The sequence below is a fragment of the Phalangium opilio genome, unplaced genomic scaffold (assembly GCF_054372755.1).
Source record: "Phalangium opilio isolate 3A_F unplaced genomic scaffold, DU_Popi_V2 ptg000082l_1, whole genome shotgun sequence".
NCBI classification, from domain to species: Eukaryota; Metazoa; Arthropoda; class Arachnida; order Opiliones; family Phalangiidae; genus Phalangium; species Phalangium opilio.
Genome location: NW_028324189.1, coordinates 3447007 through 3466125, shown reverse-complemented (window position 1 = coordinate 3466125; position 19119 = coordinate 3447007). Strand labels below are relative to the sequence as shown.

The following is a 19119-nucleotide window of genomic DNA, read 5'->3' as shown; positions in this document are numbered from 1 at the left end:
ACCTCTGAAACTTTGCACATAATAACAAACCTTATTTTACTTATTTTAATAAAATTTCAAGAGATTTAAACCTGTATATTCAAAATTAGGGCCAAAAAACCGTGTTTCTCCGTGTTATGCATGGGCTTCTATAGCGGGCTAAGACAAAGCGTGATCGAGTCGGCTGTTGTTTACTATTTACGTACAATTAGGCCTTGGTCCACCTTATAACATAGTATAGTAGCAGCCTTAGGCGCTATTTTATATCTTGAAATATTCCCTAAACCAGTAGCTCGTAATAAACATGGGTTAAATAGTTGTTTTACTTTTATAATTGACATTTTACCACTTAAAACTTGGTACTAAAACCACTCAAGCTCACAGTCTCACTCTCACCTCGCTCTCGGCTTCACGTCGTCTGCTTATTTTCTAGATTGGCAATAGAGTAATGGCACCTACTTGCGTTTGACTGTATTAAGCTCTATGGGTAGTTAACATGGAGTGCCACTACTCTAATAGAGTAATGTGAAAAAAGTTTAAATGATCTTTCCAATAAATATTCAACTAATTTATTTTTAAATACAATAATGGTTCATTTCTCTATACATTTTCACTTTTCTTTTTGTGTAAATGAAAATCTATAGGTTTGTCATAGCCCATAATATGTTTATACGCTGAAATGTCAGTAAAATGTCTTGAATCAACAAAAAGAGGTTTCCCCTTCACATTAAAAGTTGCTAAAGGTGCCGGTATCTCAGGAACAACAACATCAGATGCTTTAAAGTCAATGACCTTCTCACGATTTAGAAAGGTTAAGACTGTAGCACTAAATTCCCTTGAATCAGGATTCATGTCTACTTTCAAGACATAACGTTTAGCTATCCAATTTAGTAGAAGTGGTGTACCAACTATGAAAAAGCTAGAAAGAGCTCCAATGGATATTGTTGCAATAATGTTACTAGCCCACATTTTTGACAAAACTACTGGTTGTATAGCAAGTCCAATGACACTTGTTGAAAGAGAAAAAGCTTTAACTAATTTGATTTGTCTGGCTAGAAGTCCCTTGTATATTGTAACTTTATTAGTTGCAGTATTTTCGGAACTATTTCTCTTTGCAATTGTCACCAAATTCTATTCAAAATAAATCCATATGAAATATTTTTATCGTGATTCAATGAAAAAGTGAAAACCATTTAACCAAGGCTTAACTTTACAAACCTCATGCTCCCTGCAAACAACTTTCTTTGGAAGGCCCCAAGCTTTAACCTGACTGTAAAGACGTAAATTCTTATTTGCAGTTAGCCCGAATTCCTTACATTGCCTTAAAAATGGTTTTGATATCAGGAAACGGCATTTAAAACCAATATTAAACACACTCATTTTGGGAAATGGACTCCAATCTCAAAGGCACCGGTAATAAGCAGACGACCATTCGCATTCGTTATTATTGGCTTTTTGGACAGTTGGACTTTTCAACATTTTGCTTAATACAATTCGGTTCAGCTCAGTTCAACTTATCACCCGCCACTTTAAAACAAGTAGAAACAGGCGGGCTTTCAAGCGGTAATTGGATTCTTATGAAAGTTAGCATACTTTCTTAATAAACAATAGGATGAAAGCCATCCCCTCTTCTGAATATCCTCATTCCAACGCATTCGGAATCAACTGGTCTACTTCTGGAAGGTGTAAGTACTGTTTACTTCATTAAAGTGCAAATATAAGAGCAAATACATCGTATGTTGAATTTCATTTAAGATAACCTAATAGAGTTCATCCTTAGCTTAGCGGTTAGTGTGAAGGGTTCTGCCATTGTCTACCCAAAAATACACCTTTATACAATCTGGCTTCTTTTTTGCGTAAGAAAATGTTGTAATGTAATTTTTACGTACTCTTAAAGATACAAAAATAGAGTAAAGGCATAGCTTCGCTTAGCTTAGCTTAGCATAGCTTAGCATAGCTATGCCTCTGACCCTAGTAGGCGATATGAAAAGCAGGCCTGATACTGAGTCACTTTTGTCACTAAAAGTCACTTTTTTTAAATTCAGTCACTAAAAGTCACTTTTTCTGAAATTAGTCACTAAAGTCACTTTTTTTCTGAAATTAGTCACTATTTGTCACTTTTTTTTGAAATTTTCAGTATTTTGATATTTGAATTCTAAATCTTTGCTAACAACTTAGTATATTTCAATCGTCTAAAGTTCTAAACACAAAAAAGGCACAGTTCCTTTCCTTAGACTTAAGTTTTTGTTTAGTTGGAAGTGTACTTAACTAAACCAAATTGTTTTCTGGGAGCCGTAGAGATCTCGCTCCTGTCCCAATTTTATTTGTCTCCCATCAAAAACTACCAGCAAGTGACTAGGAAATTTTCAGATACACTTGGCCACCAATTAGGATAGGTACTTTGAAATTTAGGAGCTTCAAAATATTTTTCTCCTTGCGAATATTAGGGTTACTAACCGATTAATTGCAAATAGTCAAGCCTAATATTCACGAGTATTAGGGTTAACTATTCGCGAATACTAGACTTAACTAGTCGCGATTAATCTTATAGGCCTAACTATTCGGTATTTGATTTGGAATAAACTATTCGATTCGGTATTTGATAAGGAAACGTTTTTGGTATTCGGTAACCGGTTTGATACCCAAAATGTGCTATTCGCACACCCCTAGTATAAATACAAAGTGAATCAGATCAAGTGTTACGTTCTACATATGTTAGGACCCCAGTAGGGCAGTTTTTCAACCTTAAAATGTTTTTATTTAAGTCACTTTTTAGTCACTTTTTTTAAATTTTTTAGTCACTTCCGTCACTTATTTTTTGGGTGCAGGAGAGTATCAGGCCTGGACTCAAAAGGTAATAGGTGGTGCTGGTATTCTATAATAGATCCCAACATTGCAAGGGAGTCGAGTTTAATTTAAGCTCCTTTCGCAATAAAACGGGTCAAGATGATGATTTTCATCTCGCAAACTAACATTCAGCTTGTTATAAAAATATAACGCACCTTAAAAATATATATCCGCGTTTGGAAAGTACTTTTAGAGAAAAAAGAAAATTCATGAGTTTAGAAATTTTGATACACTCAAGTCGTACACACCAAACCCCTCATGGGAACCAGATACGTCAAGGAGATGCGCTTCGTAAGCTTTAACTTTTAAATAGACCCTTGCACGCTCGATCTCCTAGTTGAACTAGCATCTAGGGGTGGCGCGAAAAGATACGAGGTCGGGTCAAAGGTCAAATAGGGAATAATAATAATACCCCAAAACAGGATCCAGAGAAAATCGTGCCTTATCTATTCAACAGGAAAAACAAATGCTTACCTAAAAGTGCGAAAATAACTATTTATGCCGACTTATGAAGTTCTCAATTGTTATAGCTACAAATTTTAACGTTTGTCTTAGCTTAAATTATATTCTGAAAGAGATATCCCGTTATATTTTCACTAGTTTCAGACATTACTTTAAATTATGTATTTATTAAAGGTGGAATGAAGTAGCTTTTCACGTCATGGAAAACCTAGAAGCGACACTAGGAATTCTCATGTTTTGATTAGTTTTTAGGTTGCTAAGAACTATCGCATTAGTGAACTATAGTCTTAATTAGAACAAGTTCTTGTAGCTTAGTTGATCTCTTCTGGTTAGTCCAAGAAGATGTTTTAGCACCCCTTTAATAGCTTTTAGCTTCAAACAAAGATATTGTCAGGTTTGAAAATGAAGACCCGTTTCTTTCTAGAAGAGGTGTAGGTGGTAGTAACTTTAAGATTTGGGTCACAGCAAATTATTTCTCATAAAATTTATTTCAATACAGTTTTCCATGATACAAAGTAAAGGAACCCTTCAGTTTCTTTTCACCCCATTTCGTGAGCGTTTGCTGTCAGTCGAGTCTCCCCGGTCCGGTCTTGATGACAATTGGCGCGAAAGTGTTTAAGATATATTGCATGGTTTTATGGATAACACTCTAAGCTCAACTCCTTCTGGTAGGTGAAATTTTGTTTTTACGTTTAAGATATTTGGTAGCTGAGGTTAATTAAGGGATTAACGAAGAAATTTAATTATTTTTAACTAGTAAGTTAGCCCGTAATATGTGGAAACTTTTATTTCTTATAATGTTATACTTGGCTTATATTTGAAATCATTGAAACATTCGTAACTTAAACTATATTTTAACCAGCGTACATTAAACGAATAATAATTACCAAACGAAAATGGTAGAGTATAAGGTATAAAGTGTGCATGCTCGACTGAAATATTTCTCACGATAACTCATCCCACCTCTAAAGTTCTCCATTCCCACTGAAATTTACACATACGTCCCCTGTTTCTTCCATAATAACCTCTTATAATGAAATCCACCATAGTTCGTCTCACGTTAGATTTCCTTAGATAACATCATAAACTGTAAATTAATACGTATAAAATAAGAATATTTTAAAGGGGCTCAATGTAGCTTCGAGGGGAGATGAACAGGGTCCGGTACTCGCTCAGCCGGAACTAGATCGGGTAGCGAACGCCAGGTGTCGTAGTATATATCGACTTCCTCCCTTATACATGAAACATGAAATTTTTTTTCCCTAAAAATAGGCGAGACGGAAATTTATAGCAGACGCTTAGACTTAGACTTAGCGTACGGTTTGGATAGGTAGAACTGGCCCGCGAAATTTTATACCTGTATTTTCATACGAAGCGTGCGCACGCTGTTTTTCCAAAGCGCGTTATTCCTTAAATTCAAAGTTAACAGGTCTTAATTTGACCTATAAATCGGTGTTGACTTTGTAGAAAGAAAAGAAATACTAGAGCGTTTGTGTTTGTTAACTTTAAAACTGGAAGATTTAAATCCATCATGTTTGAAAAGTGGTTCCGTGATGTAGGATAATCAAATTCACATTTTTTAAAAGAGCTTGGATATTTCAGTGATATTACGGTATGTTTCTTTACACTTTAGTAATATGAAATTATATTAAAACCTTCCCAAATATTTGCCATACCCTTTACCGAAATATACAGGGTGTGTATTAGAAATAAATGTTCGGGTCACCGTTTTCGAGTTAAGATTTAATTGAGTGTTTTACGGATAACCCCTTAATAAAACTAGAAATCATTGTTTTTCAGTTTCTCATGTTAATTTTAAGCGATCATCCGTAAAACTATTCAATCATAACTTGAAAACGGTGTCCCTTGTGACAAAATGTCACAGAAGTTACATAGAAAAGCATTGTGCCCCTGTAAAAGTGTTCCAACTGCAGTACACTCGTGTTCAATGGGAAGCACACTTTTAGGCGCTTGCCATTCCGATTTTAGCATTAGAGAAGCATAAAGAATGAAATGATAAACTTGACTTCTATGTATAATTTTTAATAACTTTAAGTTATGGGCTTCTGTTTAATTGTTATTAGTTTTGAAAATAATTTTTAATCGGTGTACATGGAATATGCGAATGATTACCCCCTCGCAGTGACTGATAAGCATTGATAAGTAACTTGACAGTTTACCATACCACCCTTTTAAAACTTTCTCTAAATATTCACACCGTTGTATTTAGTTAATTTTAATGCTATATTTCAATTTTATTATTATAGCTTATTGCGTAAATATCTTGCCACCAGTATATTATTAAAGATAAGAAAAGTAGACCAATTTAATGATTTTCCCAGTAACATTGAGATTAGACTAAATAACGTTCAAATCGCGTGACAACTACCATGGCTCCCGCTATAAAAAACGTATATACGAGTATTGGATAATAAGGAGCAGAAAGTCTCCCGCTAATGCCTCTGGCAGTTTACTACGAAGCCCCGGAGGCCATCTACCTTTATTGTAGTTTCTAGAGTGGTAGGCGTTCTATCACGGTTAACTTCAAAGTGTTGTCTATTATATCGTAGGCTACCAATACCCTTGGTTAAAGGTAACAAGTTAACTTGTTGCTTAAAGCAATTTGGTTTGTTGGGAGAATATGGCCGGTGAGCCATACCGTATCTGTAGACTGTAGTATGATTTGCCGGAATAGACCTATATAGGGGGTTGAATTCTAAATAGGCTTAGCTGGCTGGTGAGACCATCTCCGGTTCTGTTCTGTTCTCCTCCCTGCAAGATCCGTAACTTATCAGAAAATGGCAAAAACACCCTTTTTTGGTGGCAGGTGTGCCTCTCTCTCTCTCTCTCTGCAAAGTATGTTTTAGAGGGTTCGTCCGGTCAATGGAAACACTCGAAAGTTCCGCCGTGTTCTCGGCGGTGAAGTCACGAATTTTGGGGTTCACACGACTAACTGTGTAAATAGTGGTTGGTCACTTTACTGAAATGTATGTTCAAGTTACAATGGTTACTATTTAGTTAGAAAGGTTTATCCGTGGGTAACAAGACACGCCATGTTTTTACTGACACTCGAATCGTGATTCCAAAATTTGGTATAAAATTTATTTTTGATTTAATATGTCGAAGTATATAGTTTAGATTTTGAATTTTAGTAATGTAACTTGTGTCGTTACCTAAAATATCTATGTTTAGTTGTATCATTATCGGAGATCGATCCCTTAGTAATATCGTCACATAATGATCGAAATTTTAGTTGTATCGTCACTTAATGATCGAAATCTCAGTTGTATCGTCACTTAATGATCGAAATCTCAGTTGTATCGTCACTTAATGATCGACATTTTAGTTGTATCGTCACATAATGATCGAAATTTTATTGGTATCGTCACATAATGATCGAAATTTTAGTTGTATCGTCATATAATGATCGAAATTTTAGTTTTATCGTCACATAATAATCTAAATTTTTGTTGTATCGTCACTTAATGATCGAAATCTTAGATGTATCGTCACATAATGATCGATCTCTTAGTTGTATCGTCACATAATGATCGAAATTTTAGTTTTATCGTCACATAATGATCGATATCTTAGTTGTATCGTCACCTAATGATCTTTTAATAGTATCATCACAAATATCGGCCTCTTTGAAGTACCTCAGTTATATCTCACCCCTACATTTAATAACATCAATATTTTATATTATCGTTCGTTACCATATCGATTGATTAATATATCGTTATTATAATATTAGGAGCATAATTAGTGAAAGTCTTTCGACTTTATGATAACCAATTATTTCCAATAATTATAACCAAAAAGAAGATCGTACGTATGCGAGTTAATCATTAAGAAATAAAAAAGTTCACAATTTTCGATTAATTAAGAATAAAAATCCGGAAGACAAGATGACTTAGATCATTAATAAGTTGGGTGGCATATTAAAACCGACCATAGTCAGTGGGATAAGGATGCTTTATTTTTCTTCATACAAATCACCGAATATGCAATTAATGATTCTTCACGGGGTGCCTCAGGGTGGTTTGTTCGCGTTCTAGGGTGTCTTAATTATAGGTCTTTGATGAACGGTATTACGCCAACGTTTTATATCGGCCCGCTTGATAAGACTCGATTTAGAAAAGATACGTTTCATTTCCCCCCATTTATAAGTTATTTTATAATTCAGAAATGTCGTTCAAGTGTAATATTACTAGTTTGACATTATCTCCGATATATATAAATTTTTTTTCATACAGATGACATTTTGTCTCATAGATTTCCTCATTCCAAGTATTTTTTACTGTAAAAATATGAGGTAATGGGTCACGTGGGTGACAGTTTTCAGACTTGTTTTTTTGGTTCTGACCTTATAGGAAGAAATATTTTAGAATATCAGAATACTTAATATTGAGTTTGATCGAAAAGATGAAGTCATTAATTATGTCTTGAGAAAATAAGCAATTTTCTTAGAAAACAATGGAAGTCTATGACCTCTAACCTTTGACACCCCTTATATATCTATAGTTTTTTATTACCCTTCAACTCACTCTTGAAAATCTTCTTTACATATTTGAGGGATACTTTGTATAAAATCCCAAGCATTTGCTTAAATTCAAAAACAATAGTAGTGTACAACCTCTGACCTTTGACACGCCTTATAAATATTTTGAGTGGTTTTTTTTAACCCTTCAACTTACTCTTGATTCTTCTCATCGACAGGGATACATTGTATATAATCCGATGCATTTGCTTAAAGGGAATGTCACCTTTTGTGAAATGCATCGCTTCCCTTCAATTACAGACTGAACTTATTGGTAAAAGAAAGTGTTATTATTTGTAGGCCTACATCTTCCCTTTACCAACTAGCGTTACATTCTCATTATAAATATAGTTGTACATAAACATCATTAGGGAAATCCCAAAAAAACCAATAATCAAGAACGAACGATAATCCCAGGGTCACAATGCAATTTATAATTAACCAGAATAACAGGTACCCCAATTTTTAAACAAAGATCGCGTATAAACACCTCAAGTTATCGCAAAATCCCATCAACACCCCCGCGTTTCATATCAGAAGTTTTTTCTTTCTCGATGAGAAAAAAAGATACAGCGGTCAAACTTCGTATTTCAACAATGGGTAATTTAACGTAATCAACTGGACCCGTATTTATTACAAGGTTTTCTACTATGGCATTATAAATTTATAATATATGTAGGACGGGAAATTCATCTTCTTTAAAAGTTAAGATTTATATCAAGTTTAAAGTAAGCAACGCATGCATGCACCCACGACCACTAGTTCTAGTTTTATCATATTTTTATACAGGATATCATAATAATATAATATAACTAGTTTGTGATTTCTTTATATAAATAATCATAAGTTCATACGATATGTTCATACCTTAAGTTTGTCACTGGTAACTTAGAAACTGGAGCTTGTCATGAAGTAACGCAGGTACGTCATAGATTCAAGGTAAAGCGAGTACGTCTGGTGAGGCGCTGTCAAAGGCTTAGTAAGTTCAGACTAAATAGGATCTACATGGAAGTCCTGCATGCAAAATTAACCAACCGAGTGTAGGACTTCAATTCTCGCTTACGTCGTTCTCGAACTAGCTCGAGTCTCTGTAAGTCTCTGAGTAAGCATTACGAAGTACAGGAAGTGTCATACTTATGGAAAACATATCTTATAAACTTATGATATAATCGCGAATCTAACGGTATATTACAGTACCAGTTTTATATTATGTTAAAAACCCAAAACCGGTGTCAAAGGGCACGTGGACGGGTTATATAGTAGAACGGTATATATTTAATTCTCTTATTGTTTCCTCAAAGTTAATGAAATTAATGAGTGTTTGCCCGTTTATGTTTCGGTAGTCATTTTTAAGTATTTCTTCTAATGAGGTGCACTTTCAAAGAATAATGGAACCCTTCCCACGTTACTTTTACGATTTATGGTTGGTTTTCGTAAGGGTTACGTGCAAGTTTGTGTTGTCGCAAAATGGTTGATCATAACGATTGTAATTAGTCTTTGCCTCCGGTTACCGTTTTGATAGCCCTAATTATTGTCGAGTGCTGATGAAGAACGGAATTATAGTAGCAATTTAAGTCCCGATTTAAAGAAGTTAATTGGTGATTAAGCTGGTTTTTAATTGAAGTAATCTGTGTTTGATATATTGCTCCATTATTGCGGTTGGTTTTTCTTTGGAAATGAGAGGGTGCTTTTTATAGAACAAAAGAGATTTTATATAAACACCTCCCACTTTCATGATGGTAGAGTAAATATTCCCACTGTCGCTTCTACATTTTTTGGCTTTTAGTTGGCATTTATATCAGATTTTTCATATTGGTGACGTTTATGTCAGATATGTTATATCGGTGACGTTTATAGCAGACATGTTATTGATGACATTTCTGGCAGACATGTTATCGGTGACATTATTTTTCTAAAGATTAATTCAGAATCTAACTTTAATATTCTGAATATTTTATTAATATTTATCGATTTGGACTATTGAACATCTTCTAAATCGTCTTTAAGAAAATCAAATATATGAAACACTGTTGAGTTAACATATATGAAAAAAAAACACATTAACGTTTAACATCTCTCAGAAGGAAATACAAAGAGAGAAATTATTCAAGTATAAACCAAAATCGTTATAGTATACTTATAGCTATCTATCCGTGCGGTAGCTCATTTAAATATTGAAGAGTTTTACGACCAAAAAACCAACAGGGCGTATCAAAACGTGGAAAGGTTTCCGTTTCAAATTTAACAAGAAAACTCCTTCACCATACATTCTACGTATAACTTGTATATATAAAAAAGTATATAGTATATCATTTTCGTTTTCAACTTAAGGCCGTCGTGTGGCCGACTATATATGCCTTACAGAGTGATTGACCGGTCAAGCGTGGCCAACCCCATAAAATGAGCCTTTGTCATGGAGAGTTTAGAAAATTAGCCGACCTCTTGGGGGCAAATTTCGAGGGTAACTTCTGAGCTATAATATATATAAGGGTGCAGTTATTCGAAACTCACCGTGCACAATACTCTCCTTTCTTTCATCTTACAGGTCGTGCCATAAGGTTTATATGAGCGTATTGAATTTCTTCATGAATTTTTACTGTTTACGTTTGATAAGAGGATGCAATTCGTTCTTTAGGCTGGAAGACGGTAACGTTAAACCCACCCAGCCCACTATAAGTCGAACCTAACCTAAGCCCAATAAAACCCAAGGCTAACCAAACCTAAACTTAAGCCTAATCAAACCTTAACCTATCGTAAGCCCAAAAGGCCAATCAAACCTAAGCCTACCGTAAGCTAAACCTAACCCTAACCTAAGCTACCCCTACCCCTATCCTAACCTAAGCGTAATTAAACCTAAACCTAACGTAAGCCCAAATGCCCGATCAAATCTAAACCTATCGTTAGCAAAACCTAACCCTAACCTAAGCTTAATCAAACCTAACCCTAACCTAAGCTAACACACTTTGAATACTAAGTTACAGTTTCATTTTCATGGAGAAAATTTCGTGTGCGTTATGGGCGCAGGAATTTAATGCGATTTTTATTTATACACGAAGGTATAAAAGCGAGGTTGAAGAACCCACTAGATCTTATATTAGATGGACGTTTTACTCCGTCCGTGATATGTGGGGGGCTGCGGTCATTAATGTTCGTATGATATTTTGCGTAGGTGGTTGGTTTTACAGGAATGCGTATCTTAAACCTTCGTGTCCACAATAGAACGTTTAACAGCTCCTTTATACGTTATACTGTATAGATTGTAAAAAAGTATATTTTTTCTCCGCTTTTCAAACTTTCTCGGGAGTTTAATGTCCTAACGTCGTGAAAAACGTGTCTTACCTTGGGGGTCCTTCAAAATTCATTTTGTTTAATTTATAATATCGTTCTCTGTATTGCTTTAAATGTACCGAGTTGTTGTTCATTGTTTGAGAATGTATCGATTGTTCTTGGAAATTTCTTTTCACATATTTTTCTTTTGAAAGGTTTTCGGTTTGGTTTGGTTTTAAAATGTGTATTGGGAAATTTAATTTTTTAATGTTAGGTTTATTTTATACTAATGTATGTAGGTTGTATGGTATGGGTGGAGAAAGGCTTGCAAGTTAAACAATACCGTCTTTGATTTGAAAAAAATAAATAAAAAGGTATTGAGAAATATAGGAAATTTGACCCTTCAGAGCTAGGTGGAAACGTTTAAGAAATTAAGACCAGATTAAGGTCGTTGGGTCAGAACGATTTACCAGTTCAGTTTCACGGCTCAAAGTGGCTGAAATATAGGTAGTTTTTCTATCTTTTTAAAGCTTGACCATGTCCATACGTAAGAAATACTCTTGACCTACCCAAATACTCAAGAAAGTCCATTCTTTCACAATTGAAAATTGCAAAAGTTCTCATCATTGAAGAATTTTGGGATCACGCCAATTTCGAATGATGATTCTCATTTTGATAACACAAAAGAATGACGACTTAATTTTCATGACCAGCCACTGTAACGTGTTCAATGGGTTTAAAAGATCATGGGAAATTTTTTTCTCAAGTCGGGAACCCACGTACTGCGAGTCTGTGACATACCCTATACGAGCATCGACTCATCAGGAATTCGAAATCGCAATCACAATCACTTCTTTTTAAAAAATCAATGGGTTGAAAATGAATATCTAGAAAAAAGCATTTTAGGAAGAGGACCAGTTTTTGGTGAGCGGTTTCTTTTCAAGTCCTGGTGTAAAGGAGCAGCTCAGAGGGTTCCTTGGTATTGTAGGTGAGGACGCGTCTTTTGCGTACAGCCCCAAAAGCCGTGGGAAAAACGCTGGCTTCAAGTAGCTGGATCATTTTTAGACAAAGCTGATCATCTATACTCCATTTTCCGACGTCACTCGAGCGTATCCGCCCCGTCCTCACGTGAGGGTTTCCGTCTGCTATTAAAATTTAGCCAGGGAGCGTTGGTTATTTCTGGCCCCTGTTAAAACGGGATAGACTTGGGCTCGATTCGTTGGTTTTCACCCATATACTCGTCACGGTGGCCAAGCTATTTAAGTGGTTAACCCGATTCGAAACGCTGGAAGCCCGGTACCTACACTAGCTTATATACCAACCAAGTCATATAATATTTGGTTTATTTAAAAATGAAAAAAAAAATATTCGAATGAAAATGATGGTTTTGTCTTTGGGTATAAAAACGCGATATTATGAACGATGAACCTAGGCTTGAACTAACTTGAACCTTTCTTTTGTAGTCTAACTGCGTGGCAAATGGTCTCATCCTATGTTTTATATTTTAAATGATGGGGCTGGATTTAGTTATGAAATTTTATGGATTTAGGATGTTGAGGTGTGGAACGAATTGTCAGCTTTCAATTTGATAATTACCTAAACTCACTCACTCTCTCTCTCTCATGTACTCTTCAACCCTGAATATAGTGTCTAAAGGGTTAGAGAAATTTCCTCTCTCGTTTCTTAACTTTAACTGGCTTCAGGGTTGATTGTAATAGAACTTTTCGGCATAAATACTACAAGTATTTCAGTATCTGTTGTAAATAGCGGTTGATTTGCATGAATTCTTAAATGACTACCAACACCTGTCCGCACACCTTCAATTACTGTCCACAAGAGAGATTCCATCATGTAACGTTACCTTATTAATTTAATATAAATTAATATTCCATAACAATTTCCCTCAATCTAACAATCAATATAATTATTCAATTTATAAAAGAAAAATGAAAATTTATTATAAAAAAAATTGAAGGGCTTCTTTGATGTACGTGACGAGATTTTAAACAACTCTCCTTCCAAAGAAAAGTTCAAAGAAAAATTAATCTTGAAAATATTTAAGACCCATATTTTCTCGAATAAGTAAAGTAATACGTGGTGGTTCGTTCACTTGAGCTGTGAGCAACTTTTGGAAAACCCAGCTGCCTGTATAAGAGTATCAACTTAAAAATACACTGCATTCAAACCTACCCACTATTTAATTACTATTTCATAGCAATACCTGGGATTTACCATTGATAGCGCAACCAATTTAAATTGATAGTAAAAACGCTGGTCTTGAAACTTCACGGTTCACCAATTTCTTGGCTAGCTACTTATCATAAATCTTTTGCTACATGTATACGAATTACTTTATGGTTTTATACGCCAACTGACTCTAAAGCCTAAGTCTGATTTCCTATATTTCTAGGTATGTATATACATCCTAGCTGTGGCTCGAATTAAGTTTTGCGGAATTCACGCGGTGCGAGGGGGTGATCGTGAATTTTCTTTTCTTAAATTGCTTTAATAGAGTCTTTTATTCGCTGAATGCAGTTTAACTTCTTTGAATTATATCTTTTCATAAATCAGTTGGTATGAAAGGCTTTTGATAAGGAACTATTGTGGGGATGTAATTTAAACCGTTGTTATCCTTTAATTGGTTATTTCTCAGGGTGTTGGCGTACGTGATGTAAGATTTGTTGCGCTTTTTTTTTCTTTTTTACCATTTAGAGGAGTCTTTCTGCGATTTTGATTTATGTTTGATAAATTGTCTGCGATTTTATATATAGTTTTAATTATAGAAATTGTAGCTATTTTTTTCTATAAATAATTATGTGTGGTTTTTCTAATTTTATACAAATATTCAGCAGCGAATTTTAAACAGTAAAAGTATCATTTTAGCCTTTATTCTACCACATAACTCAATTGGATTAAAAATAATTTAAATTACGCCTAAATCTTAACCCCTGTACCTTTTACATATTCTAAAAAATAAACATATTTAGTATTCATGTCATAAAAACTCAGAATGGCAATTAAATTTTAAATAAATCCGACTGAATCATAAACTTACATCATCTCTCGGTATAAAAACACAGTCCAACCCTACAATTTAATATGCAAATTACGCTAGCAAAAATAATCCTAACACTGATAAATCAGGACATTTTGGGTGTTGACGAAATAAACTAAAAAACCAACGTATAAAAGGTCCCCATCCCAATTTAGCAATTAAAACGAAGAGTTTCGGTAAATGTTTGGGCGGTATAGATGAAAAACCCGAAAATATGTTTTCGTACAACAAAGACTTCTTAATATACCGGACTAAAAGAATTGTTTTCTTTCCTAGAAAACAATCTCAAGTCTCTTATAAGCATAGTTCACGTCGACATTTCGTGAGACCCTAAAAGACAACGCACCCTTCTGTTTGTCTTGTACATATTTTTTTGGGCTGACTGCTGTAATTCTTTATTCCTTCAAAAAAAGTCGTGCTGAATAGGGAATGAGAATTACGGGAGCGACGTTATAGTTATAGACAGTTTATTAATCAATACACTGTCGCCCCTGTAATTATCAGGGCCTCTGTTATAGAAAAAAAATAATTATAATTTAAAGGTAAGAAGCAGAGACCCATGGAAAGAAATCCATATAGTCCCGACTGACTGTCATCAGTCACCATAAACTACTTTACCCATGATGCTGAAATTTTGCGAGGGTATTTCTCCTTAATAGTGCAAGTACATAGTAAGAAATTATTTTAAATTCCGGCGCCATATTGTAAAATGGCAGCCATAAATGAAAATAAAAAACCTTTAGTATGTTTTTTTCTCATCAAAATAAACATTTATATATAATTGAAAGCGGTTCATACGATGTACTATATAAATTTCTGTGTTAATTTTCTTGAACATAGTAACAAATTTAGGTAACTAATAAAAATATACCAAAAGAAAAACCACAATAGTATAAGTTATATCCCCTTAATTTAAAATACGTTCTCTCTCTCTCTCCCCGGTAAAACGTGATCTTTTAGGGAAGTTCTCTATGGGTACAAAGCCATCTTTCTTTTTAAAGTTATATATCCTAAAACGTTTTTCATATTTTCTTGTACGCTAAGTTATCGTGGAGAATTTGGAATTTCGCCCTCGCTTGATAAGCATCAACCTCACTTGAAAACAATGAAGTTCCGTGATGAGATGAGTGAGTTTAGTTTAGGATACATCTAGAATATAAAATTACACCGGTTTTAGTTTTTAGTATTTTATTTTTTCGCTGGTTTCTTGGGAAAGTAAAGCGGTTATGTTATATTAAGTTTAATTTAAAGTTTCCTCCGACGAAGGACTTTTGTTTTGAAGCAGCATTTTGTTTCTAGGCCTAATTATTTCCGTGTTTTGATGTGTATAACTAAAAAAGGGATCTTTAAATACACCTTAATAGATTTAAGCATTTAATTCTAGAATTTCTACTAACTTGTTTGATAAATTTTAAAAGTTATAAATTTTATATTCGGTTTCCCATTTCGAAAGAACTACCTTAAAAACCTTGATTGTTTTATAGGCAGGCCTGGATTAAGGGTCTAGCTGTGAACCTCAAGGATATGTATAACCCCAAGACCCCAAATAGACCTAAAAATAGGGGGGGGGGGGTAGTCAACCCTCAGTAACTATCGGGACACACATCTCTGCGCACTCTCATGATACAAAATGACTGCGCAGGCGCTAAAAAGCGAGATGGAAGGCGGTGTTTTACCCCGTGTTACATCGAAATGGTCTATTAGTTAATCCAACCTTGTTGATAGTCAAAGACCTCCAACCATCCAGCGATATTAAATATAGTTGTGGCTCAACAGTTACGTAACCCAAGAGGAATTTAAAGACAGTAGAAATAATTATGACAACCCCCCCCCCCCTATTCAATCAAATAAACATCTCAAAAACCATAATGGATCACCTCACTTGACCGTGAACCATAAAGCATCTTCACGGTTTATAATCGATTCCAATTATTCGGTTAAGTGAGAAACAAACTCACGATTCGTTTAAGCCCATCTTATTTTGTAGCAACTGTGGTTTGGTTTCACTGAATCATTCACGATTCTACATGGTCCATGGTCACGCTCGGTCAAATGATGTATTTAAAAACTGTCACCAACCCCTAAAATACGCGTAGAAGAGTTAACAATCCACCCTCGTAAACGTCGGGTCGGATGTAGTCAGCTTCCGGTTGCCAGACTTCTTTTTTTTGTAGATGACCGACACGACACGACGCTGAGAGTAAAAGTGGTCACTAGTGTTCGTTCAACTTTCCATAAACCAATGATTTAAACGTTTTGCGGGGGTACACTCACTCGTAGATGATGGTATATAATGATGATTGAAACCTCTCGGGTCGTTTAGGGTTTTCCTGGTTACTGGTTGGGCTGTTCGTAATGTTGATAATTACCATACAGTGTTGGTTGGATAAGGTTTGAACTCAACCTTTTATTTGTTTCCTATTGTTTAAAGGTGATTTTTTTCGTGCATACTTTAGGTGTGTAATAACAGTAATATTCATGTCTATGTTATAGATGTTAACTTAAATTAGGGGCTTAATTGAAATGTTATATGAAGAGTTCCTATTAGGCCTAATAATAAGAAAAACTGCTTTTCCAGGCCTGGACATTAAACTATTTTTAGCCACATCGTATGATGTACATCTTAGATGAGGAGGCTCTTAGTTTGACCCGCCCTGTTGTTGTCGGTGTAGGCGTGTCACAGTACCGCCTTTGGCAGTACCAAATGTTTCTAGTAAATTAGAAATAATTTTATTCATAGCTCTATGTTCATCCAATACATCTTAATTTGTCATACTAACCTTCGCTGAACATTTACCTTCGTTAATAACTATCATCATATCCTATTTCAAAACACGGGTGGAGTTTCGAAATTTCTACGAATTTCAATTAAAAATGTTTGAACAGGGACAATGAATAATACTTAAACCACTTTCCTGTCCATTCTTTGCTCAAAATACGCTCTATTATTCCAAAAACCGAATTATAATAATAAATTTCGTCATTTTGAAGTACATCATTGTATACTACATAAAATTCCACGATCATAGCATAAGCTTATTCTCAACGCTTGATAACTTTTATTACGAATAGGGAAAACACCAAAAAAAAAAATATTCAAATTGGTTTCAATTGAATTACACGTTATTTTGAAAAAGAAAAAAAAACTTTTGCCAATTTAGAAATGAACCTTGAATCTTTGTTTGCAAACTTATGTCTTTCCGAGCACGATGAGACCTTGGATTTTTTGATTTTTTTCAATTATATAATGTAATATAATAGAGTTTGCTTGTGTCATACTGCACATATATTTATTATCTATTTCATTTACGATGTAGCGCAGAATGTTTAACTTTTACTAGATGGTTAGAGAGTTTAATTTAGTGGAAGACAATGCGTTTACAGTTCGTGTGCATTTGTGTAGTTACTGAATGTAACGAGATGTTTTTGTTTATTTTTATTTTTATTGGTAAGTTAAATTTAAATTTAGTTTCTATTTCGAATTATTATTAAACCGGTATCGTGGAAACTTAAATATTTTCTTTTTTGTTGAACGAAAGAAGTGTTCATTTAAGTCTAAATTTACTTTAAAATATTCAAATTAGATCGTGGGAAAATTACCATACGTGCCAGGTACTTTGAAAACATTGTTTATACTCCTTTATAAAAAAATTCCCGGAAATTATAACCATTTAAAAAATTAAAATAAAAAATTGGGAATCCGAAAGAGAAATCGTGAACAATTATCCAATTAGAATTTTTTTTAAAAAAAATAAATTTGCTTTTCATAATATCAAGTGTTACTTCAATTTTAATGGGGGAGTTTCTAAGGAAGTTTAATTAAGCATAAAATTAATTAGCAAAAAAACTGAATTTACGACGAAGATTTAAAGACAGGTTCCGTTACCTTTTTTCCAATTATATTTATATTAAGTTTCGGTATCCGTTTTTTTTTTTTTTAAATTTCGAATTTGAATTATATATTTATAAAAAAAATTGTCATTTCTTTCAAATATTTAAGATATTGGTAGAAGCCATTGAACCTTGCCAAATAAATTGAGCGGTTCCCATATTCCCAAAGTTAAAAAAAATACCTGACCAAAAAGGATAAGGATGAATAGGTTTAGTAGAATCCATAAAAATAAAGAAATTGTTTTGAATTTTTGTCTTTTAAAAGACAATTTTCCATTTTTCTACTAAGAAAGGTTTTGCTTTTGTGTTGTCGAACTAATTTGATTATCCAGTCTGGTTGAATTGATATTATATTTCTATAGAAAAATAATTAATTTATTAATTTAAAACAAAATGTACAGTATAAGAAATAATTATTATTTTCTTTGTATCATTTCGTTTATGCAGGAAAAAAATAGGAAAATGTTTAATAATTTTAATAATGCATTTTAAAAAAATAGGCCAATTAAAAAAATATTTGAAATATTTCGGACACGATATAAAATATAAAATATTCGAGTCTGGATTGACTTAGTCATCATACGCGACGGTAACACCAGGTGTTTTTCGATTACATAGCCCATAGATACTCCCCTCTTTCGTGTACAGCGTGTACACCTTTCCATCTCGAACTCACTGGTAGCATTCGGACAATGGACATAAAATGGGTCGCAGGGGGACAATCGGCTTTCCGAGCGAATGGTCATTCACAATAAGGAGCCCTTTTTTTTCACTGACATATCGCTTGCGAGTTGTGATTGCACTCCCCCGCGTTAACATTTTGGGGAAAAAGAGTGTCCAAGAGCCATTTCCGGTAACTCAACTGACATCCGTTAACTTCCCCCCTTCAAACATCCGAATTAAAGTTTTCATTCCCCATAGGTTTTAAATACTATAAAAGTAATAAATTATGTAATGCAGAGGTAGATTTTTGGACATCCTTGCCCTGATTGTTAACCCGCTTATACTTAATTCTGGTAGCAGGGTTGACGCTTGAAATATTTGGGTCAAAATTGGTATACCCGCATCTTTGACAATA

The 19119-nt window shown here is 34.2% G+C and overlaps 2 protein-coding genes and 1 long non-coding RNA gene across 6 annotated transcripts in view; 1 reads left to right on the top strand and 2 right to left on the bottom strand.

Annotated features, from left to right (window-relative positions):
* Positions 1 to 534: 534 nt before the first annotated feature.
* Positions 535 to 1395, bottom strand: LOC149650994 (transmembrane protein 70 homolog, mitochondrial). The gene is made up of 2 exons (XM_089847719.1): positions 1198 to 1395; positions 535 to 1110 (listed from the first exon to the last, which is right to left on the bottom strand). Exons 1-2 carry the CDS (start codon positions 1357 to 1359, stop codon positions 580 to 582), a joined length of 693 nt encoding a protein of 230 aa, XP_089703845.1. The 5' UTR covers positions 1360 to 1395; the 3' UTR covers positions 535 to 579.
* Positions 1396 to 1414: 19 nt separating this feature from the next.
* On the bottom strand, positions 1415 to 3079 carry LOC149650993 (uncharacterized). Its single transcript, XR_016371017.1, has 3 exons — positions 2982 to 3079; positions 1573 to 1655; positions 1415 to 1506 (listed from the first exon to the last, which is right to left on the bottom strand). It is a non-coding gene; the product is annotated as an uncharacterized LOC149650993 (long non-coding RNA).
* The window catches only part of Cad88C (cadherin 88C), a 34424-nt gene continuing 16781 nt past the window's right edge, over positions 1477 to 19119 (top strand). For 2 of the 4 annotated variants that reach the window (XM_089847710.1, XM_089847707.1), the window contains exon 1: positions 4576 to 4900. The gene's annotated coding sequence lies outside the window, so the exon portion shown is untranslated. The other 2 variants (XM_089847709.1, XM_089847708.1) reach the window with 2 other exon arrangements.

Excerpts from the sequence above, each read along its gene's own strand:
- LOC149650994 (XM_089847719.1), bottom strand. The coding sequence starts at position 1,359 with ATGAGTGTGTTTAATATTGGTTTTAAATGCCGTTTCCTGATATCAAAA. Across the intron at positions 1,111-1,197 it reads TTGTTTGCAGGGAGCATGAG|AATTTGGTGACAATTGCAAA; the intron begins GTTTGTAAAGTT and ends TATTTTGAATAG.